This window comes from Bombus pascuorum, chromosome 9, assembly GCF_905332965.1.
Source record: "Bombus pascuorum chromosome 9, iyBomPasc1.1, whole genome shotgun sequence".
Lineage (NCBI taxonomy): Eukaryota > Metazoa > Arthropoda > Insecta > Hymenoptera > Apidae > Bombus > Bombus pascuorum.
The window spans coordinates 10,179,873-10,204,990 of record NC_083496.1 but is presented as its reverse complement, the minus strand read 5'-3'; the positions used below and the strand labels follow the sequence as shown (position 1 = coordinate 10,204,990).

General features: G+C 36.0%; 2 protein-coding genes and 1 non-coding gene across 5 annotated transcripts in view; 2 read left to right on the top strand and 1 right to left on the bottom strand.

Moving 5' to 3' along the window:
* The first annotated feature begins 98 nt into the window (after positions 1 to 98).
* Positions 99 to 23,622, top strand: LOC132910654 (mucin-3B-like). 2 transcript variants are annotated; one of them, XM_060966473.1, is made up of 7 exons: positions 99 to 1,914; positions 13,445 to 13,500; positions 13,704 to 13,744; positions 14,391 to 14,523; positions 14,640 to 14,687; positions 15,319 to 15,434; positions 16,688 to 23,622. In XM_060966473.1, exons 1-7 carry the CDS (start codon positions 1,904 to 1,906, stop codon positions 21,203 to 21,205), a joined length of 4,923 nt encoding a protein of 1,640 aa, XP_060822456.1. In that variant the 5' UTR covers positions 99 to 1,903; the 3' UTR covers positions 21,206 to 23,622. The 2 variants fall into 2 exon arrangements, with proteins under 2 accessions (XP_060822456.1, XP_060822455.1); XM_060966472.1 differs by having other exon boundaries at positions 14,391 to 14,544.
* On the top strand, positions 12,856 to 12,928 carry Trnaf-gaa (transfer RNA phenylalanine (anticodon GAA)). Its single transcript has one exon. It is a non-coding gene; the product is annotated as a tRNA-Phe (tRNA).
* LOC132910679 (serine protease snake-like) overlaps positions 23,324 to 25,118 on the bottom strand; it is a 17,903-nt gene continuing 16,108 nt past the window's right edge. For both annotated transcript variants that reach the window (XM_060966546.1, XM_060966545.1), the window contains exon 5: positions 23,324 to 24,753. In XM_060966546.1, the coding sequence (XP_060822529.1) occupies positions 24,363 to 24,753 (391 nt within the window). In that variant the 3' untranslated portion in view covers positions 23,324 to 24,362. The remainder of the gene's footprint in view (positions 24,754 to 25,118) is intronic.

The window sequence follows — 25,118 nt, the reverse complement described above, 5'->3', positions numbered from 1 at the left end:
CTAGCTACAATATTTCATTTTTTCTCTTTCTCTTTTCTTTTTTTCTTTTTGAGAATGTTCCAGTCAAATGCATAAATATTATGCTGCATTTCGTAAGGAACACGCGCAATCTCCCTAGTTTCTTCATACTTTGGGAATACCTAACAACGATTTATTCAAGATGAAAGATTCGTGCAAAGAGAAAGACAAAAAAAAAAAAGAAGATATTCGTCGAACAAAATGAATATTAAAAAAGCGAAAGAAACCTCTTTTAACTTCGCCCGCTCGAGTTCTGTTTAATTCGCTAAGGGAAGGATGCGAGAAATGTAAAATATTTATTCGTTTATACATTCAGAAATTCATTGCCTGTAGTTGTTGTTTCTTTCCGATGTCACTTGAGAAGTTTCCATCTGTTGCGTAACCGTACCGTCGTGCATCCTATTCACTTTCTTCGGAGTTAACGAAAAGTCTGTTTAACGAGAGATGTAATCTCGATCGAAGTTTCTCGATTTCACGGGAAAAATTTCTAGAGGATCTCGATAAAAACACAGCGATATAAGCAGCTATACGGGTAACAAAAGGGGGAGAAAGAAGAAAACTTGGGTAATCTGCGATACGTTGAAATCTCGCGGGATGACGCGATTAAAAAAACATAGAAAATGAGAAACCGGAGAGTAATTAAAACGGGCTACATTAAAACAGGTATAAATCCTTGGGGATGAAGTAGAGGATTTTTTCAGGATAAGAGAAGGTCGAGACGCGAAGGAAAACGCTTTAAAGCGGCGCGTTGCGACACGAGTCGTAATAAAGAGCGAAGCGAGTGAAGAGCGAGAGTGAAGCGTAAAAAAGAGGAGAGCGAATTAAAAAGGGGGAAGACGATGATTACGCGAAGATGTAGGAGCAACTCAACAGAAGCTACTCAGCCATACACGTTATACGTATACGCTTGATGTGATACCATACATCTACAAGTACTACATATCTACTTACACGCAAACGTGAGAGTTAGAATCTGTGCAAGGTGTAAATGTATCTGAGGAACGAAGAAAAGAGAAAGCATTACAGATAACATCGGGTCACATAGGAAGAAGATGACCAAGGAGCGCGCGAGGGTTACAGGAAATGCGAGCAGAAGGAGATAGAAAGAGGAAGCCGGAGGGGGACCTAGAGAGAAGGTGAGAGTGGGTGTGAGGTTGTTCTCTTCTGGTAAGGATGGTAAAAGGTAAGCAGCGCGTATAGCGCGTGCGCTCGCCGGGTAGGTTGTCCGATACACCTAGTACACGCACACGTACACATACTGACACATATATACGTATGGGGTCGTCTATGCAAGGGAGCTAGGAGACGAAGAGAGCGCGAGAGGTTAACATCAGAGGGAGGATCGCAAACTCGAACGAGGAAGCGAGGAAGCGAGAAAGCGAGGAAGTGAGCGGGGCGAGCGTAAGCGAGATGGGATAACAGCTGGAAACGTGAATGGAAAGAGTGGAATAGAGATAGCGAGCCGTGACAGTCGATGGACAAAGAAGCGAGGATTCGCGAGATCCTTGCGCGGTATGAGGTTTGCATGCCTAGCGGACGGCTCCTCAGTATCGTCCTACGTTTCGTCCGCGACGCGCACCCTTCAACTTGGTCCTGGTCCGCGCGTCATCCAACTTGTTTGATGTACACCGATTGCTCTGGAGTACCGGTGGTACTATTGTTGCTCGTACGACTCTGTTCTTCGTTGTTGGCAGGACATCGTCGTATTTTTTATTTTCTATTTTTCATATTTCGATCAGTGATACGATTCTAAAAGCGGGAGCGAAAGTATCAAACGTTTCGTCCCGTGTCAGCGGGTGATGTGTGCCGTTTATCGTATCCTCGAGCTGTTTCCGTAGGAATACGAGCAAAGTGATTCGCAAGGGTGACAGAAGAGAAATATTGGATGTTACGCACGTACGTACGTATGTATAATCTTGATTGACGATAAATCGTTCGGCATTGATTCTATTTGTTGTGATTCGCCGCGCGTTGCAATAAACGTGGGAGATTGTGCTTTCACACTATTTCTTGAGAAACCGTAGAAAACGTGCGATGTTGATGAATGAGACTAGCGGTATTTTTTTCTGTTTCGTCATTTCTTAGAAATGTTCTTTAGCTATATATACGTAGGATAAGGTAACTCGTTAATGTTTTACGTGTTGTTTACGTTTACGCTTCTGAATTAGGAGGTAAGAAGTGATATGATTTAGATGGTGATAATAAATGATAAGTACAATCGTAGCAAACTATTACTGATCATACCTGATACAAATAGATTGTTCTGTAATTTATGTATGTACAGCAGATGTATTTGTATAGACAATATCGAGATTGTTTTATTGAAGTATAGCGTCTACTCTGTATCGAGTTTTTATTCGTCGCATCTATGACTGGTTTATCACCTCGTAGAATATTTTAATATTGGTTACTGTTCTCATCGATCATATCTTTTAATCGATCCGCTCCATAGACCCTTGTCCAATTTAACTTTCATTTTGCGAGAGCAGTAAATGAATATTATGTGTGTATATATATATATCATGGAGATGTTATATATATTATAAGAATCGTAAAATTGACAAAAATACGTAGCGGTGGGAAAATTAGTGCGGTATGTTCCTCGATTGTGAAACGCACAAAAAAAGAACCCTTATTTTTTGGAGTCCGAGAACGTATAATCGACACGAAGGAGGTTGAATGCGTGAAAGACGATTAACAAAAAGATGTACCGCTAAAATTATAAGAATATACAATATTGATAGCATAAAAAAAGAGAAACCGAGTAAAAAAGTTTTGAAACCACCCCTTGTTCCTCTTTTATCGTTGATCCAATTCACCGAGACCTCTTTTGTTTCCCGCTTTCATTGATATTCTTCTACGGCATGGCGGGAATGAAAACTTCGTTGTTCCGCACAGGAAGATCGAAAGAAACTTTGTTAAAACTACTGAAGGATGGCAAAGGTATCTTGTGCTCCCAATGCATAGTATGCGAATATCGAGCTTGACGTTATGGTCTTGTATGCGCCATAATCTCCTCTGATTATACCAAACTTTATTCTCTCTCATAAATTTCCACGTTTAAATTTAAAGTAGTTTACTAAACATGTAATCACTGGAATAATGACTGCTTTTTATCTTTATAGCGATCTAAATATTTTAATCTTGATTTTTTCTACAGGTAAGTTAGTATTTTACGCGATAGAAAATTACATAATTCTTCGTTGATAAGCATTTATTTTCTAAGTCAGATGCAACGATATAAAATTATATATTATATACTTTTAAAATATAATGTTTTTCCCAATAATTAATTTTCGTGACACTGCGTCCTACTTTACAGATAGAATATAATATTGTGTAATTATACGTATGTTATATATTTCGAGAATTTATTATTTGTCATTAACATTGATTCATTTTATTTTTGGATATTTTCTTTTTTTAAATGGAATATATATATATATATATATGTTTTTTTCAAATTCAACATTTTTTTCTCAATATTGACCCATTTTCGTGACACTACAAGTATGACGTAAACAGCGGCTTAAATACTAAGCGGCTTAAAACAATATAGCTGCGTCGAACAGCATAATTATGACTGTGATTAATTAAACATAAAGAAAAGGGGTTCCCATGGTCGACATTGCGTTGTATCTCACGATGGAAGGAACACACATCTACCAAGCTGTTTCTCGGTAACGTCATGCACGTCAGAACCTATAAATCCGCCGAATAGATTCGCTTCCGAGTTCCGGTTTCCACGGGCAAAACTAAATCCATTTTCCTCTCTTCTATTTTTTTCCTCCTCCTGTTCTATTATTACATAGCAACAATTTCGCGGAGAAAGCCGTGGTTACAGATTAATAACGTAAGACGCATTACTATACTCAGGCGCAGATAGAGATGAATTAGCATTCGAAGACGTAACATTTTACGTTCCTGAGAAATTAACTGAATTGTTACCGTATATTACGTAGAAAGCATCACGTTCGTTGGGAAAATAGGATATCTAGTTTTCGTAGACGAGATAGAAACCATCGAGAGAGCCTGCATCCCCTTTTTACATCCCTTTCCTCTTAACAATCTTTAGACCAATACGGAAATGTACGTATTATCTATCTTCCGTATTAAACTCAAAATGATGCACTATGCATTTCAAAAACAATGAATAATCACTGTATATTTTTAACACCTGTAACTCGAACAATGTCATAATTTGCTTAGAAGAAGAAGAAAGGACGTAAGTCACGAGATAAGAGCCGTTCGTTCTTCTCCTATTTCCCTGTGGATATACCAGTTTCTTTTTTACTGAATATAATATTTCATAAGTATCCTAGAAAATCATCCTCATTATTTTATGATTACGTCCGTAATGGATAATCGCGGTAGCGCGCGCGATAGGATCGCGACAGAGCCGGCGCAGAAAGTGTCTGCGTGTGTATACCGGTAGCACGTGTGTTCGTAATTTCACTTATGTCATAGTTCCACTACCAGCGCGGCCACCCTCCTTCGTCACGTTCGTATCACGCGAGAAAACGCGGAGGACAATCACTGTTTCTTAGGTGTCTGAAAGAGAGGCCGTGAGGAATCGCAATCGCATGTGTGAAGCGGGCCTAGTGTCCTGTGAGGTCGTAGGTAGCCTACGGTGTACACCGTGCACGCTACTCTGCTGGCGAAAGTGGGCTCGTCTTCCGGATCAACGTCTGCTCAATAAATCGTATAAGTCATCCGTCGCGCTTCCGTCTCTGCTAGTGATAGGCAATGCTCTCGGTAACTCAGCGCATTTACACTAGAACTGCTGATCTTTAACGCGTATCTAAATGTACTATACGTATCAGGTAATTATAATTAGACGGTGGATATTTATACAAACTCATACTTTTATGAATACTATCTGCACGGAAATTCTGTTTCACTCTGTAAATGTTATAACGAGTTTCGAACTTTTGATATTTTATATGTTTCTGCGTATTACGCGCATTCTGTACATTTTTGCATCTTTAAATTTCTCATAAATGCATAAAGTTTATAATTGACTCTGCTATGTTCTTTTGTTTTGCTTCCGACTTAATGGTATTTCTTTATCGTTTGCAGATTTGTGTTTGAAGAGAATATGAAGAAATTGTTAAAGTTCTTATTAAAATGTTGAAACTGTTGAAAGTTTTTTCGTCCGAACGACAGCGTCGGGATATAAAAGTTGGGAACGACGTTTTTGTACATGAACTTTCTTCATTGTCTTGATGTCTAGAACTTTATAAATATCGTCCACTTCTCTCCACAGTCTCCATAATTATGTTTCCATTCCAATAAAAATCAACGTCAATTTTATCGAAAGTACTTTCATACGTTTAATAATAAAAAAGAGAAAGGATCTGCAGCTCGTCATTTCGACAGGTTTGGCAATTCTATTATTAAACCAATTCAGAGAAGAACTTAAGCCTCATTTCTCTTTTTTCATCGTTGGACTTTATCAATTTACGCACGATTCGATTTATATTTCCCCATTTAGTCGACGTATTTTCGATATTTAGTAGGCTATTAACGCTTATTATTAACGCTTTTACGAAAGCGATAGTTTGAAAAAAAGCCCCTCCATTGTAACGATAGACATCCGCGAAGAAGCAATTTGAAACCGAGAGATCTTCTAGTTACTTCCATCTATTTATTATTGACGAAATAAGTATCGTTTCTCCCGCTGATAATCATAGCATTTATTATTTCGACATTCTCCGTTTCGAGCGACAATTTCGTTGAAAATTATAGAGCGCCACGATTCCTCTAGTGAATATTGCCGACTGACTGAAACGACAATTGTTAGTTAAACGCCGCGTTGGATTGCAATGAAAACGCATTACTAACTCAAGGAGGATCGTGCCGATTCGGTGCGGAAGATTCGCAGCTCGTCTCAACGTGACTCAATATTGGTTGCCGTGGTCGGTTCGCCGCTTTCTAAGATCTTTTGCCACGGGGACGGTAATCAGATTCGTTCTGAAGGTATCTGACGATCTTCCTCGCCGGCAAAGGCGTCGGTGAGTGGCCTGAAATGACCTTTCTTCTGCAGTTGGGATCTTAAACGCGGGCGGATTTTCCGTGGCTTAGGGTCAACAGCGACACGATAAACGCCGTTGCCAACGACGGTAGGAGGCTTGCACTTCCGCTTCTCTCCGACACGACGAGCTTGTCTCCCCGTCACCGAGAGTACAACCGAAAGTCCCGTGCCTTCTCGTATGTGTCGGACATATATTCGTGAACAGGATGTTTCATAAGGCGCCGCTCTATAACGATCTCGAGCGTTCAGCATTTCCTGAACCGAAAACACGCGCGTCCTCGCGTTCTCATGATGCTTGTGTATCACACGACTGGGATGAATCGAACAGTAGATGTCTTTTTTTGTACCTTTTCTTTCTTTTTTATCCGACAGAATTTTGTTCCATATGTTTGTCGTTATGTTTCTTTTTAGTAAAAGGACGTAACGGTAGAAACGAGAAAGTTGTAAAATGTACATCGCCGGTCACAGGTATTGGAACACTTGGATTTTCTTGTACAATTGATAAATTACAAGCTATAGATTATAGATTTCCTTTTTATAATTTTTAATTTTTTTGTTAAACAGGCTGTTCAGATAATTTATAGTTTGTAAAATTTACTTGTAAATATCGATTGATACGGGCAATTTGATACTCGTAAAATTTTGCTATTAATGTTATTTGAATTGTACAACACGATTCTGCTGATGTTTAAATCAAACGCTTTTTCGCTGCTTTTATTTTCCAATCTTTTTGTTATAAATCCGTTGTTTCACTCGCATTGTACGTATACATATGCTTTATTTAGAATATACGATGTAATACTACATAAAATCAATTCTATCCGAATTTTTCGCTATGTAACTGATAGATGTCTTAGTATTTACGACAGTATAACAATTACTTTTACAATTTCTGAAATTTATTACTGCTGTACCTTAAGAAGATTATTTTCTATATATAAATCTTCGATTTCTGTTCTTCACGGAATCTTCCATGAATCTGTCATGGAAACTGAATGAAGATTGACGTAGAGTGAAATATTAATTTGGAGAAAATGAAGCCAAGATTTAAGACTGAAAATTTCGCTGATTATCTCACTTTTGCTTCTGCACTTCAGATCTTTCACGAATATTCTCCTTCTATTTATATTCGCGAAATCTCACGTAATCGGAGGAAACACGTATTATCGGGATGAAACAAAAGAAGAAAGAGACACGAAGTCAAATACCTCGGTACGAAGGGATTATAGCACCAAAACTCAGTCACGAAAGAAACAAGCAGTTACAAGAACTCTCCCATAATGAATACAATGCTTTACGTAAGGTGGCACGCACACATGGGAAAAATTTCAAAAAACACGTCGGTTTCTTTGTTAGTGTCCAATAATAAGACATCAAATTCTTTAAAAAAGAAAAAAACAGAACAAAAAGATGAAATCTTCATTCTTAAAAATTTGGAATGGTTTCATCAGAGAAAAAAGTTTACGAGCTAAATGAATGAATCAACACAAAGAAATACATGATTAGAGGAACAAAGTTAACGATTACTTTTACCTTCTAAATGGAAGGGAAAATTTCTTCTTTTACACTGTAACAAAATACTTCGAAAAATGTTACGGCTGATTCATGTAATTAACTTCGCTATTATTCGCCTCAACGAAGCTGAACGAATAGCAGAAGAGAAAGATCTCGTTGCTTGTTTCAATTTTACAAGTTGTTTGAACAATGAACGTGGAAGACATTTTTCTGATACTGAGAAAATCAAACAATACATACTTTTCCAACATTACTATATACGTAATTTATTAAAGGTAATAACGAGATAACTAAAACAAGCAACAGTAAATCTCTGAACGTGATATATATTTCTATGATACCGACAAAATCAATAATAACACATACTTGCTTACCGCTGTATATACGTGCAATTTAATAATAAAGAAAAATAAAAATAATAAAGAAACAACTAAAACAAACATCTCATCCTATTTACCGCGACAAATTTTCTGTTGTTAGATCATACTTTAATATTGGTTTTTCCTTTGCAAAAGATAACTTGTACAATTTCAACAAACATTTCAGCCGTCGAAATTTTTAAAACGAACCAACTTTTTCACAAAAATTGTCAAATTTGACCTATGATCTCAACTGAGTATCTAACGACATATTATAACGTTTGACTTGACTATAAGCAATCATATAAAGATAAAAGAAAGGAAAGAGATCTCTTCTCCAAAAATTCTCCAGTTTCAATAGTATATCCGAGAGCTATCACGAATCGTTTTAACTTAATCATTAAGCTAACGATCGAAAAGTCAATTGAATCCTGTAATCGTCTGTCCAAGTTTCTCGCAAGACAGCCATTAAATGATTTCAACATCTTGATAAGATAATAGAGTAGAACTATCCAGCCGACATGCCGAAAGACTATTAGTTATAACGTAACAGTTTAGCGTAAGATTAATGATTGTAAAGCAAACTTTGTGCCGGAGATAGGAGACAAGTAAAGGACATGAAGAAAACGTAAGAAGATCAATGTCTTCTTTCAGGTTTTGCGTAATTTAGGTTTTTCTATTATCGACTTTGTACCTTGCTCTACATAAAAGTCGACGAATAAAGATTTTCGTTTAATCAACCGGTCTTGTCTTCCAAAGCAGCCTTACGATCTTTACTTTCCCGATTCAACTTCATTGGGAAAAGTAATCTGTTTCTCGTAACACGCAGCCAGTGTTTGTGATAATATCTGACAACTTGATTCGTTCATTCGATTGTTACCTTAACGCGATGCTCTCCTGTATCGCCTTGTTAGATTTTGAGTGTGCAAAGGTGAACAAAATAACCGGAAACGAACGTGTGACTTAATGAAAAGAACCGCAGCTCCCCTCTGCGATTGTTTAATCACGATTATAATTCCGATAATAATACTTATTACCGTACACGTATTACCAATGTTATCTTGTCTCTTTAATTGGCTAAAACCATTCCCGTTCCGCTTATCTTGACGTATTTAAAGCAATGTTTTAATATATTTAACATCAAAAAGGAGTGGTAAAAATAGTAAATTATTGAAAATTAATATCACGCTTAAAGAGGGATTTTATGAAAGTATTCATATTTATATTCGTGCGTATATTTAATAAGAGACATTGATCCACAATTATTATTACATTGCAGATTTTTATACATTTACGAGACATTTACATTTGAAAAGATCCGCAGAATGCAATATAACATGCAAAGATATATAAAACATCGAAAGTGAAATGTTTGTTGTAATATTTGTTGGATGAAACAAATTTAGCTTCCATATATCTCATTTAATTTAATTTAGTGTTATTTAATGTTATTTATGTTCCATTTCTTTATTTACCTTATTATCTTCATAGGAATTTGAATCTCCATGAACACAACGCAGTTTAATTATTAGAAATGTTTAATTAAACTTGAAAATTACATCCAGTAATATTAAAAATATAGAATATTAGATAAATATTAGAAATTATTGAAAGTGAAGTTATATCATTTTTAAAGACAATTTCTAAATAGAGTATATATATTTATTCTTCGAATTTTCTCATTTTTCATTAAATGTAGCACATAATAACACGGTCATTTTCGCACCTATTCTTCGGTTACTAAAGATGATACTTACTGTCGTTCGAGAAACTAGAAGGTTACCAGTTACTCCTGAAATAATTGCCTCCTTTGAATTAGCATTACAAAAGAGGAAGGCGGTACGTATGCGAGTACGCGCTCGTTAAGACGCCAAGTTTTATTTCGCTATCTGCCGGCTATTGTTTCAACATCACTATCCGCCCGTGCCCTGCAGTAGGCTTCCCTTCTGCTATAGCGATACTATAGGGATCGATCGCTGAAAATTCGAAATACTCCTTTATTAGACGAAGTCAAGTCAATCAAGTCGAAGTTTCGACGAGAATTATAATAATTAGGAATTATCTAGGACGGGGGATAATCGTTGCGAGACCGTGGACTCGTCCCATAATGCAGGGAACTTTTTAATAGAGTTATGTTTGCAATAGCCATCCTTCTCGTTTCGTTAGAACACGTACAATTTTAATAATACACCGATGAGCGATGATCGTGCTCAACAGAGTTAGTCACAAGTTTTTATCGATACTTTGTTAAGTCTTTTGCGGTCCTAAAATTTCTATGTTTCAACGATATTTAATATTTTAATCTACTAATCGGGAAAGTAAGTTAACTTGACACGCGATACGCTTAATTTTTTGGAAACGATAATATTTTTATTTAATAATTCCCTATCTCTTTATGTGCCGTTTCATTTTTGGTAGAAATGAATTATATCGTACTTGTACCTGCAGCGATTAAAATTAATTCAGTTGAACTTGATTTAATAACAAATAGCTTGAGTAAAACTTTGACATAAAATTGAAACGAAAAATCGTACCAACGACGATTCCTTCGTATCTCAATTTCAAATATTTTTGTTTTAATGATAGAAAAACGTAATTGGATCGGAAATGATTGAAGGAACGCAACGGTGTTAGTGCACGTACATTACGAAGTACAAATTGATTTTTCAACTTCCGACTTCCAACAAGAAGAAAAAGAAGCAAAAATAAATTCGAGTTACTATTTGTTAACGCGATATCGTATTCGTTATTGAACATCGTGGTAATTGAAATCAAAACCATACACAACTCCTAACGCGTTATGAATGATCGTTATATATAGTTCGTTATATCGTTATATAAGTAGACTGCGGATGTTCAAGTACTTATGCGTAATTTAAATATGCAAAAATGCACAGACTGCACGTCTAAAATAAAGCAATATCTAATCTTCTGTTTAGATTCCACTTCCTTAATCTATGATCACAAAAATCTGAATTTGCATAATCACCAGCAATCTACGGTGTCTCTTATTAGTCACTGTAGTCTTGAAAAATGAAGGAATTAAGAAATGACAGATAAAAACAAACTTTATTAACAAAAGTTATTAACTAGATACAAACAAACGTTATTAACAAAAGAAGATAGCTTATCGTACGCTATAATGGAAGAGGAACGAAATTCCGTTAAAATGATCGTTCGACACGGTCGTAGGAATTCGTGGCGATCGTTAAACAGTCAATATCAATTAACGGAAAGGAAGCAATAAGCTACGAATCCGGTTATCGACGAGGTGAAACGACAACGAGCCGGATTCATATCGAATGAGAGAGGAGTCCGCGCGTTGCAAACCGAGAGAGAGTGAAAGTACTTCGTTATAATACTCATCGCGGTTTGCCCAAAGGATTAACCATAAATTGCGCGTCGCATCAAATGCCAACCAGCAACTTAATGACTACCGTAATCATTTTGAAAGTCCGGTGAATCGGTGAACCGTGAGAATGAACAAGATATTCTCTACCGTCTTCGGGGTTGCGTCACCCGCTACGACGACAAAGACGAAGAGGAAGATGAAGAGAGGAATAAGACGAACACGTTGGGGCTATCTGTTTCTTCCGACAACGAGGCTGGCATATTTCATGTTCGATTGAATGTCACTGAGCCACGGCCGATATCGTGACGTGGTGTTTCTACTCGTCGCGGATTGCGGCGTAATGGAAACCCCATTACCACGGCCAGGGATTTGATTAGGATAATCGCTTTCACGGGTAATCACGAGCTACGTTCGCGCACGAGTCCTTCGCCGATCGTATCATCGCGATCGAACGGGCCGTTTTCTTCTAGTAAATTCGAATTGGCCGTTTATCATTGATTTACGTGTAAGTGAGATGAGCGTAGAAGGATCATGAAACGTTATCGAGGAGTTATGATAATTTATTTGCTGCTTATTTTCTGTTTTTTTTGTTTCTTTTTTTTAGTTGGAGGAAAATAATTGATTGATCTTATCGGGTAGGAATTTATTGAGAAAACGATAACTGCATTTTTAGTGTTCTGAAAAATACATAGAATGTACGTAATATATGTGGTCTGTAGGAAGTAGTTTATGCTTAACAAATAGATTGTGGATATTCATGCAAATTCATGTTTTTATGAGTATAGATAAGGAAATGGAATATTATAAAGAACACTATACTTAATATCATGATGAATCGCGTATCATTGCAGTATTAATCGAAAAGCTTTGTATATCAGATAAATTTTCTACGGCGAGTATTCGAATATTTTATTCCCGGCGAGATAATAATAAATAAGAAAATTGTATCTGATATAAATAGATTATTATGTCACGTACTATGTTCATATTTTTAGCGACTACTTCATAGAATTTTGATATTCTTATCTTATTCTTCGTTTTTAGCTGCTTTCTTCTCATATATTTTATTATTACCTTTTATTGTTATGTATATATTATTATCTGTTCCAATCGTGTTTTTCCGTAAATTTGTTTGCAAAATAAAGATACTTAAATCTTCTATTAATTATAGACCTAATAAAAGAATAATAATAAAATAGTAATAAAAATTATTACCATCGAAGATTTTATTAAGATAATAATAACTCCATGAGCAATTATAAAATATGTTTCTACATAAATCTTACGAGATTATTATCACGATTAAGCAAGGTTCTTGGTATTTTATTTATTCTCGTTAATAGTTCACGAGAATGTATAAGACTTATGTATAGTATGAAATCTAAACGATTAAATGTCATCTCTTTACTTAAAGTTTCATTTCATGAAAACCTTTATTGTTAGAACAGTATCTTATGAAATTTAATTATAATCTAAATTATTAGTTTAGATTCTAAAATAACTTTTATTTAAATATTTTTAATAGAAGGTACTGATCAAATTGCATGTTATTAGCTATAGAGAGACGTTCTTTCAACGCCGAAATAGCTCAGTTGGGAGAGCGTTAGACTGAAGATCTAAATGTCCCTGGTTCGATCCCGGGTTTCGGCAGTGGCTTCTTTTTTTCTTTTGAAAATTTAAGCTTTTATTATATTTTCATTTTTTTATATCGTTTTTAAATATATCTAGAAATAACAGAATATTTGTATTTATTTTGATCTTATAGATAACAACATTATTATTTCTTATATGTGTATATGGCATATATTGTATATGTATTGAATTGAGTAATAAGTTCGCTTTAGCAAAAAATAGCTTTTCACCACTGTACACATTGCAAAGAATGATATAATAAATTAAGAATGTAGAAATATCTACGTGTGAATTTTTCGACGAAAGACAAAATAAGATAAATTTATAAAGAAATGGGATAAACAAAATCTCTTTAACTATATAGATAGATTTCATATGAAATTAATAACACTTGACGTGTTTTCTCAAGAAATTGTGACTGAACTTATTACTCATTCTAATACTTGATATTTTTCTTACGAAGAAATTCTATTGATCTGAGATAACAAAAAGAGATATACAAGTATCAAAGAATTTGCTTATATCTTGTTACAGAATCATGCACAAGAATTTATCGAGAATGGCATATCTCGAAGTAATCATATTTTTATGTAAGTATGATTAGAGTATCTCTCGATTTCTCTCGATATGTTTTAATCTACATGCGTATATATATGTATAATTTTTATTACGAGGATGTTACGTTAGCGTTATTGAATGTTAAAACACAGAAAATAAAATATCATTTTTCGAGGAATTGATAATAAATTTCGTTTCTGAATACTTAAGGTTTACGTTTCACTCGGTTTTTCAGGTTCAATGGTCACTTTCATGGTCAGCAATTGCGAAGCAGAGGTGACTATGATCGCTCATTAACTTTTCTAGCTTTTACCGTGTAAAATAACAATACATACATCTACATTCAATGTCTTTTATTCACACTGCTATTACTACGAAAGAAGTCATAAAAATGTGTTAAGAAAAATAGCAAAGTATTTTCAAATATTCTAAGACTACTTGTCATACAAAAATTATTATTAGACTGCGGATATTTATGCGAATGCATACTTTTAAAATAATAGTTGGAAATGCTATACTCCAACTCAAAGCTATCGAAACTCAAAAACTTTCAAGTCTTTCAAATTCAAGATTTTTAGTTAATCAACTTCTGTTTAATTCTAAGATGGTTTAAGAGATCTATTTCATCTATTAAGTATTATATCGAGTACTTTACTTTAGATATTCCATGTATATTATACATTTTACGAATTTTTATAAATATTGTGCTGTTTTAATTAATATAGATAATTAACTGATTCATATGTAAGTGTACTAACGTAATTATAATATTTATATTGTTACTATCTTATGCAGCGTATTATTATGTACATTCAAATTTCCCATAAACAATAAATGCATAAAAATCCTCAGTCTAATTATTATACACTTAACACGCGTTAATATTTTATATAATTTCATTACAAATTGCTTTCACTTCTAGTTAGAAACTAGTAACAAAAAAGCAAATCTGCCAGAACTTTCGTCAGAGTTGGATTTATCCAGTATAGAAGCATCCATAGAGAACGAGGAATCATTGAAAAAAATAGTGAAAAGGCTGGCATCTGAGAAGAATGGCGAGTACCAAATTTATCAAGGTTTCTAAGCCATACTCTTATTAACACCGAAAGTATCACTTCTTAACCCTCTTCCGTTCTGTCTCTAAAATACTTTCTTCGCCTTTCTTTCCCAGTCTTCTTCGGCAATGTGGATCTTCTCAAGGAATGGCTCAAAGGAGCGGGTATTATTAATAATACTGCATAAGTACACCAGCCGCTTTCTCTTTCAGCTTCCTCTATCCCAATAGAATAAACCGCATGCATCTAGTTAATATCCTTTGTAACTGACCGATGTGACAACTAATACCGTGGATCACCACGGTAATCGCCAGAAATCGATCTCGATCGATGGAAGAAGAAAAGAAGATAAAATTATCAATTAATACTGACTTTCATGTCTTGTAATAGAGTCTTGTAATAACATGTATGTATATTAGATTGTTTGGAAAATTTGTAGCAAAATTAAAGGAAAAGTTTCAAGATTATGAATTCATTAAAAAAGAATATGTTTTATAAGAACAAGAATAAACAATTATGGTAATATGCTATAGACGGTAGAATCGTTTTGAACGACACGAAATAAAACATTTTTCGAGCAACTACAAGAAGCTTTAAATGCACGTAAAAGAATTAACTTGCATGGCTTAATGGAATCCCTGCACACTTTTTTACATTTTTCATCGTATTCACGAATTATGAAGGAAAAAGAAAAAATAAATAAAGTAGAAATTTCGCTGTTGGAAATTAAAACGTCAGTGGATTTTTAAAAGGGAACGATCAACTCGTACAATGAAACATGATCTTGTAATTTAGGCGTGACAGGACAGCCAGGAGTGGATTTTCCAGCTCTCACGACAATTCCAGCCACTTCGTTCAGCTGTCGCGGTCTGAAAGGTGGTTACTATGCTGACTTGGAAACGAATTGTCAAGTAAGTAACAAATGGTTTAATATATATCTTGCCGCAATATAATTACTTTAATCAAACGCGGGATTCACCGTTACGACATCGCGATATCTTGTCTCGCGATAGCGTAATCGAGCAAACTGATGAATAGACCATTTAACGCGTAAAACTTGTGAAACTTTCTCTTAAAAATTGTCTTTGCCAACAACGTCAAACTGTTCCAAGTTAAAAAAAAGAAAAGATTATGAAATAGACAACCAAGTAAAAAAACATTTTTTAAATGAAGGAAGTTCAATTAAAAGTATCGACGACTTTAAGCACGTTTAAAGTGGAATAAAAATTCAAAACGAGAGATAATTACGACGTATGATTATGTTTGGTAATCAAATGAGTCAGACAGTCGATGCGACTATGAGATACAAGATATTGTACATTGCGAATATATATAATTATGTATTGTGTGTCAATGTATGCTCTTTTTGATGAATAGACAATTGAAGAAACTGGGTTTTTCACTTCCATTATCGTAAACTGCTTATTTTTGGAAAACCTAACGATTTAAGAAAATAACGTGGTATAATTGTCATCATAGTTCGTTTGATATGGCCTTCATATTAAATTTTATTTCTTAAAAGAGAGATTAAGAAAATTGTTAGTTCTTATATTCTCATTCATATTCTCATATTTTTTGACCGTCGAACTACACGGACTCCGTTGATACAAATGGTACATGTTATTAATCTTGAAGTTAAGATTAATAATCTGTGGAAGACACAATGTTTATGTTGAAATAATATTTAGTGATGTTTATTAAACAGAACTACAGAACTTGATGTATATAAGCGAGTAATATAATTAACAACGTATACAAGAATTATTGATTGTTGGCCAATTACTCTCAAACTAGACGTAGGTAGTGATCCATGATCCCTTAAATATTTTTTTCTTTTTTTTTATTTTATTTTGGTTTTTACAATTTGTCCTGAAGGACATTTGGTAAAGTGTTATATCTTATTGGTAAATAAAAAAAATAAAATAAAATAAATATAGCATGTGGGTGGCTACCCCCAGCGGGGTGCCAGCTTCGTGTTTTCTAAGTTATATCTTTTATGATTAAATATTTTGAGCCCCACTCTCTATACAGTAATGAGTATGACCTGTGTGGGTGTCTGTGTAAGGGTACTTATGCCTGTGCGTGAAATATCGTTGTATTCCAACAGTACACGATGAACAAAAATTAAGCAATGAATTATCACGATGAACATTTCTCTGTTCAGGTATTCCATATCTGCGACAACGGGCGAAAAATCTCATTTCTTTGTCCGAATGGCACCATCTTTCAACAATCGCAGCTAATTTGCGATTGGTGGTTCAAGGTGGACTGTAGCAAATCCGCGGAACTGTACGAGCAAAGTAGCGAGCAGTTATTCGAAGAAGAACGAAGACGGGCCCAGTCCCGAAAATCGAAATTAGACTATCCACAGTCTATCGAATCAGGCGCGCAACAGGATTATTACGACGTTCAGAATCTCAGTTACGATGGTAAACAAAACGGAAGGATTAAACCGTATGAAGAGCCTCCGCAAGAAAATCAGGTCCAACCAAACAGAGAAAGAATCAAGTCCTCTCGACACTTTGACTCGGGCAACAATTTCAGTCAAGAATCAAACTCACAAAGAGATGGTAATCAGCTATTTGGTGGCAATGGATTTCAATCGAACAATCAACCTTCCAACTTGAAACAGCAATTCAATCAATTTACAAGAAACACCGACGAAGGGAACGTGAATAGATATTCGACGACCAGTCAAGATTATTATAGCACCCCGAAAAAGGCTCAAAATTACTACGTTACGAACAGAAACTCGAATAGTCAACGTGATGACAAAGGAGCTTTGAAAAGATTGAAGTTTAAAGGTCTGAATAGGAGTAACTCTACTTCTTCGCAAAGGGTCACGCCAGCTTATACAGAGTCAACTACATTCAGAGGAAGTAATACAAGCCCCGTGAAAGAGTCTCAGCAATTCGCAGAAAGCGCAGCGTTCGTTGGCAATCGTGGGAATCGGTTCAACGAAAACACTGGAAATACGCACCAGTATTACTATCAATTATACATTAATCGTGATTCTACTACGAGAAATTCTATTTATGATTCGACCACGTGGAGACGGGATAATGAAAACGACGTATCTACGCAGAGGAACGATTACCCATCGTTTACAGATACGACGTCTACTTATTATGAGATGACGACGCAATATTCGACGGTTACTGCTACTCCCCCGTGTAACGACGAGATTACCACCGAAAGTAGTCTTCTAACGAATCCATCTACTTATTCTGATACTCAACCGATCACCGAATCGCTTCTGTTTGCTAATAGCAACTACGAGTATCGTGGAAACGCGAAAACTATAGGGACTAACGCACGAAGCAGCTTCGTTGACAAGAATTATTACGATGGTAACGATAATAGGGATAATAATAGACCAACTATCGGGAACACAGGAACAGTTCCTCCTACGACTCGTTCCTACGTGACCACAGATGTCCATCGTCAAAACACTATAACACCGAGTTCTTCGCAGCAGAGATATACTACAAGCTACTTTTCTCCCACACCAACTGCATCTTTCCGTAGCAGCAATTTTGGACGCAGCACAGAGAGACCAGCGGCTCGAACCACGATCGATAGCCAGTCTAATAGGTTAAACAACGATTCTATACCGACCAGCAAGAACCCCTCCACGGTATCTCCAGGCTATCGACAAAATTTGATCAGCACAACCACAGAGAAACCTTTTAGAAGCACTCTGGCTTATCAACAGAACACCGTGACCGAGAAGGATTTGAGTCCTTACGATAGAAGTTTCACGTACAAACAAGGTAAAGTGATGTCTACACTAGGTCCTTATATTCCGTTTACAAGAAACTACGCGTACAGTTCTAGCAGTACCACTTCAAAACCAACTCCATATACTCCCACGGTGCCCACTTATACGACGACTTATACTTCTCCGAGAACTCTGATACCAAAACTAAAATATCCTACTCCGACGTCGTCGAGTAAGATTAGGTCGAATGCAGCGCGATTTTCCGAAAGAGAGCACGCGTTGAGTATGTTACACTCTTTGAAGAATCTCGAGCATAGTGTACCTAGTTTGTCGGAAGCGTCGAAAGAAAATGAGAGGGCGTCGAACGTTTCCGTCCCTCCAGCTCCTTCAACGTTACACTCTCTGGCTCTCTATTTCTCTACAGTCACAGAGAACTTTGATTCGAACGAAACTACGGATTCCTCTATAAATATAGAGTCTGCAGAGGATGTAGAGGAATCGGCACTTTCGAAGAAGAGTAATGGAACTGTCCAAGTGCCGACCAGTCTTCTAACCAGGCACACTATCGATTCGTACACGGAATTATTTAAATTGAACGAAGAGGTGGAGACGAATAATGTGACTACGGAAGATCGTCTGGACAATTCTAGCGGTTACAGAGAGGATTATAACGATGATTTAGAGCTCCAACAAAGCGGGGGGTCCTTGGATAATCTTCGAAAGACTAACAGTACTAGACTTCGAGAGCTGGCTCAAGTGTTCACACATGCTCTGTCCGCCTATTTATTGGATCCAGAATCGTTTAAGAAGGTGTTAACAGAGATCAGACCGACCGAGCCATCTAAAACTACGGAAGAAAATGATTTATGGAGCACTACTACTCCCTATCTGATCGAAGATGAAGATAACACTTCCCCGACCAGAGAAAGAGACGAAGTTCTGGATTTCTCCGATGATGGTAACGATATAAGACAGAAATTAACTACCATTTATCCTACCACCTTTGAACCACCAACCACTACGACTCAAGAGAGCGTTTACGATACTTTTAGCACATCAGGAAGCACTTACTACACTACTCCCAAAGTATTTTCTCAAGATGGGTTTGAGTACAGTACCAACTTGATATCGTTGAGTCCTGTGACTAGCACGTATTTCGAGACTTCCGTTCCTCCAACAGAGAGCACGTACACTTTAGAGCCAAACAGTACACCGTATGATTCGAGCGGATTCTACAATCAGAATAACGAGGTGGACAAAGGAAACGTCGAGTCAGCGGTGACAAGTAGCTACGTTTCGTCCGATGATACTGGGAATCAAAACCGCGTTGGGGGTTTCCAGAATAACAGCGTCACGACTGTCACTGAATCACTCGACAAATTATTCGCCAGCACTCCCATAAGCGACAATTACGTCGTTTCACCGACACCTCCCTCTCCATCTGTGTTCGTACACATGGTTACCTACAATTGGAACAAAAAGTCAACGAGTAAGAAACCTGAGCAACAATTGAATCCTCCGTTTTTCGACGATTATCCAGAGACGATTCGAAAGGATAATGATAAAATTCTCGGGTCGTTGAGGCATGAAAGTTATTCTAGCACACCTATGTCCACGCATAGCGTCCGATCGACTACATTTGATTCAACCACGAGTTACGAAACCTCTACAAATCAGCCTCATAAAATTCCCCGTCATAAGTCGTTATTAGCCGAACCGAAACCAATTGAAATTTCCCTGCCTACGTTACGAAGCAGTTACATGAAGTTTAGAAATCTTTACAATCGCGTGGACGAGCATAATATCGAGACAACAGAGAAACCTATAACAACCACAGCTGCTGTTACTGAACTAACAACCTCCACTACAAATAGCATAGACACTACGCCTTGCGCAAATGACGATTCTAACGATTCCTTCGAGTCCGTAGATCAGAAGGAAGATTCAAAGATATTAGACAGTGACCACTGGACTTCGTCTCCAGCTGTTACTCATTTATGGGAGACTTCGGTGTTCGTCGATCCTCAGAGAATTAATCACGATTTAGAGTCAGACCTTGGGTCCACTGTTACAACAGGAACGTTTAGCGTCACTGATAGTCGAGAAAGAGTAGATTATGAAAACACGCCTTCTCTGGGTGAAGATGTATCGAGTAGTTCAGACGAATCATTCATTAGCGAAGAAGATGTCCTGTTTTCATCGCAGAGATTGTCCAGGGATAAAGATTCGCCTACGACATTTTCTCTGCTCCCAACATCGTTTACTTTGTCAACAGCTGAAAACACCGCGACACCGAAACCAATGATAACCACACGCAGCAGTATCACGACGACCATAACGTCTTCTATCACGTCGACGAAGTCTTTGCCTCATGACACCCTGGTGACTTCTTTATTGCCTTATACAGTGGCTACGACTAAGTTAAATGGAACAGAGAACGAAATTGCTGAGAAACTGTTCGGTAAATTAAACGATTCCAGTACTAACACGTTGATGAGGGTGATGAAACAGGCGGATAACAACGAGACTGTTCGACAACTCGTTCTACTTTTAATACGACACTGCAGCGATCCAGCGAATAAAACGTTGCAACGTGAAAGGGAAGAATTGCTAAACGCGTTGCTTAGATTGCCCGTGAACGAATTTTCGTCGGAGGAATCGAAGAACGCGGTGGCCGGAATTAATCAGCTTAGTCTGCCTGCTGTTAGGTCGATTAATTACGCAAAAAGTGCCTCGATCGCTCCATTAGTCACGGATCCACCGGTGACCACATTTAGGAGTAGAAAGAGCCGCAAGTTTCGAACAACTACGGAAAATTCGGCGAGCATCGTGAGACGATCAGAGAAGAGCGCAACGTTGGATGAAAATAATTCTTTGCAGGAGGACGAGACTGTTGCGTCGGATAACAGGGCGCTGGAACTTCTCAGATCGTTGTACACGATAGCTACCAAATGGGGGTGAAAATTCAAGAGCTGAGATTTAAGTAGCAAGGATCGTTTAGCGTCGACAGGCTCTGAAGATTAGAAATCCCTTCCGAAACGTGTCTTTTTGAGAAAACTAATTTTTCGTATTACTATAGTTTGTATTGGATGAATCGATGAAGTTCAAGATGAAGAACGATATGATAGAGAATTGTTGATTGATTTTATAGACATACTATCATAATTCGATCAATTAACTTGTATTACCTAATCGTATAACAAATCAATTTTCTTTCTTTGCTAGTGAAATGTTATATGTCGAATAACTTTTGTTCAGAGGATTTTTCAAATTGATTAGAAAATTAAATTGCATTGATATGAGAGTGGAAGATGTCTATGGGTGATGGGAACGCAACACGTACGTAGTTAATACGACGGAAATATCTTTCCTTTCAATTTTCTATACGCACGAAACTCTTTACTGTTAAGAAGTTAAGCTTTGTTCAGATTGGTCAAATTGCATGAATTCGAGCAATTTAAATCCCTGTAACTTGTTACCTCTTTACCAGCGTGTAATTTACTCGAGTTGAAATATCCTTATAATTTTCTATGTTTATCCTCATCAGCCGACTCGATTTAAAATAATCTGAAGCATCTTTATGCTACACGAATATAAAATTCTGATTAATCGTTTCCACGGTACTTTAAATAAAATCGACTTTAGATTATACCTCGGATTAAAAGTTTCGTACGAAACCAGCAAGTATCTTAATATTTATGAACAAGAGTGTAATTACTTCCTTTTTATTCTTATTTTCTAATAAAAATATTCTACCTGGTTTAGGTGTTCCCTTGAAACTAGGTTACTCGAGCTCAAGCGGCTTGAATTCACGTAACTTGACTAATGTGAACGAAGTTTTACGGTGTTAGTGATCGACGAAACGACTACCGATTAATTTCATTTGAATCACGCATCGCGGACGAACGAGTCCGCGGGAATAATGAAATTCTTTGGAACTCGTTCGTTAGGCTGTAAATTAAAATACATATATACAATTGCACCTGATCGTTAACAGTATTACATTGCGTACAAGTACACTGTATTATAATCGTTGTACACCCTACGTTGAATAAATAAGAATTTCGATGTTCTATAATAGATTTAACGATTTACCTTTATGAGAAATACGAACTGTACACCTATATCTGTGCTGAAATGATTTCAATGGTTTGCGAAATTTTAAATCATTAAGGACCAACGTTGCGTCAACGTACTTTCAATTATTCTAAGGAATTTATATCACAGAATTCTATTTTTTAACACAGCAATTACGAAAGAAAATTCCAAAGACTTGCAAAATATTTTCTTTATACAGTATTTCTTCTTCTATCTAGATCCTACATTTTGATAAAGTTTGAAGAAGTTGAAATATTACACGATAATACTAGGAATTATCTCCTTTCTAAGTTATGAAGATTGATTTCATCTCTCTAATTTACACAATGGAGTTTTGTCAAGTATTTACACACCTGGCTCATAGAAAATTTTTGTGAATATATTATGTGTTATAACAAACTTTATCTTTTATTAGCATTATAATAAGACACGATTATCATAATTATAATAATAAAATATAACTTCAAATGTATATAAAAGTTACAAGATGTTTATTGCAAATACATGTTTACCAAAAAAATTAGCATACAGTATGACTAGTTGTCTAAAACATATAATTAGTATTAAAAATATTTGCTATAAATATCTTGTAACTTGTACGTAAATTTTCAGACTCGTTTCAAACTTCACCAATGTGATCACGATAGCTGTATCACATCGCCTATATTTCGTACACGATTTTTCACATGACGCACATGATACATTCAGAAAAAGTTTTTATAAATATTCAAACATCTTCACACGCCATTGTACCTTGATAAAATAATCTTTATTTATGCTTTGTAATAATCTTACATTTCGCTTGGTCCTTAATGTATTAATCACTTGGAGGAAAATGTGGAAACTTATATCGTAAACTTAGATTACATGGAATCGCTTTGAATCTTGGTGCTGGTGTATTTCTTTGCATCTGGATATCTTAAAGAGTAACGACTTTAAAGATACGAGGCCCTTGTTAGACGTATTTAACCATTCACAGTATTTGTCTAAAATATTTTTATTTCGTTTAGAAAGCATTTTTTCTTTCTTTGCATTTTTTACAAAAAGCATACAATCAATACATCTTACGTTTATCCGCCAACAACGGTTTCTACTTTATTCCAAGATCGCCTATGCTCGGTTTTAATAACTGTACTTCGCTTTGAAGAATATTCAAATCGACGCTTATCACATAATTGCCGGCCAATAATTCGAGCTGGTCCGGTAGATATTATCGACATTATGTAAAATAACATTTGTACAGAATGTGAATAAATAAAAGAGGGTTTTGTTAATGTTTATTCCCTATCGTTCTTTCCTTCTCGATGACACACATTGGATATACTAGAAATTTAGCGGTTCGGATACTTAATTAAAGTTCATCTTTGAGGCTTGAAAATATAATTGATAAATTTCTCAAGCAGACAGAAGTATGATTCAAGGTAAGCAATATTTGAATTACTTTCAATAATTTAATATTACGACATTGATTTAAGTTATCCGTAAAATTAGCTTCAAAATCAAGTTCAAAGACAATTTTGATAACATGAGATTAATTTACAACTTTAAAACTGTTTGCTTAAGAAATGGGAATCGTAACTTAGCTCGTGTTCTTGCCCTGCGGTCTTCAATTTCTACCAACTTTTCTACTAAAAAGTTTCAATATTTTGTAGATTATTCAGTTACTAAATTTCGTTTACGAATCGCTATACAATTTATTAACTCTGCTGCGGTCCTTTAATTTTCCGCCTATGAATCTCGCTGTACTTTCAATCCGAAAAGAGGAATTTTAACGTTTTGAGAAAATCTTTAACGTAAGTGTAAAAAAGTCGCACATAACAATAAGAAATTTTCTAACGATAAAAAAATACGATTGCATCGGATATGACGCAGCAGATGTAACAGATCATCTAAGGCACGATTAAATTGGATGGAAAATCGGAAAAATGGAACAGATGATATACACCGTTGTCTCCGTAACATAATCCAATTCTACTACGCGAATATCCCCCAGGTATGTATAACACGTATAAGGCATGTCTCAGTGGGACGTGTACGAGATGTTAAAGATAGGATTAATAAAAGACAGTTTTATGACAGGTTCACTCTTGTTACTCGGAGCCTTCACGACAGCTTTGTTGTTCTCGTTGCTTCTTATCCACACCTGCTCCTCGATCCAATCTAAATAAGGATATATCGCCGTATAGACACCGGGTTTAGAGCCACCACAAGCTTGTCCGAAAGCCGTAATTCCCACTACTTTAACGCCTTGCTGACTGAATAGTAACAGTGGACCTCCGCTATCTCCTAGACAGGCATCTGCTCCCCTCGTGAGATTCGTGTCTACGGCACAAATCATGCTGTCGTCGATGCCATTGGGTAATTTTGGAAATCCTACGTAGTCTTTAGTACATTCTTCTCTATCCACGAGTCTGTAATTTCGAACGAGTTAAGACATTTTGGTGCTTCTCTCGGGCTGAAGATTTTTTTAGCACCCTAGAGAATTATAATCTGAATTTTAGAAATTATATGACTGATGATGTAATAATAATAATAATAGTAATAAAATAATTAATAATTTATATAATTTATAATAAAATATAGTAATAAAGTAATTTAGCAACAAAATTTAAATTACCGCGACGAACGAGAGAAGGTGTTTTAAATTTAGTTGCATCACATTTCCTACAGGTTTCATCAACGATTTAAAATGCGAATATGTAAAAATGTCATTTAAAAAAAAAATAACCGAAGCAGAAAACTTCGAAATTCTAGAAATTGTGCTTTAACGGTTACG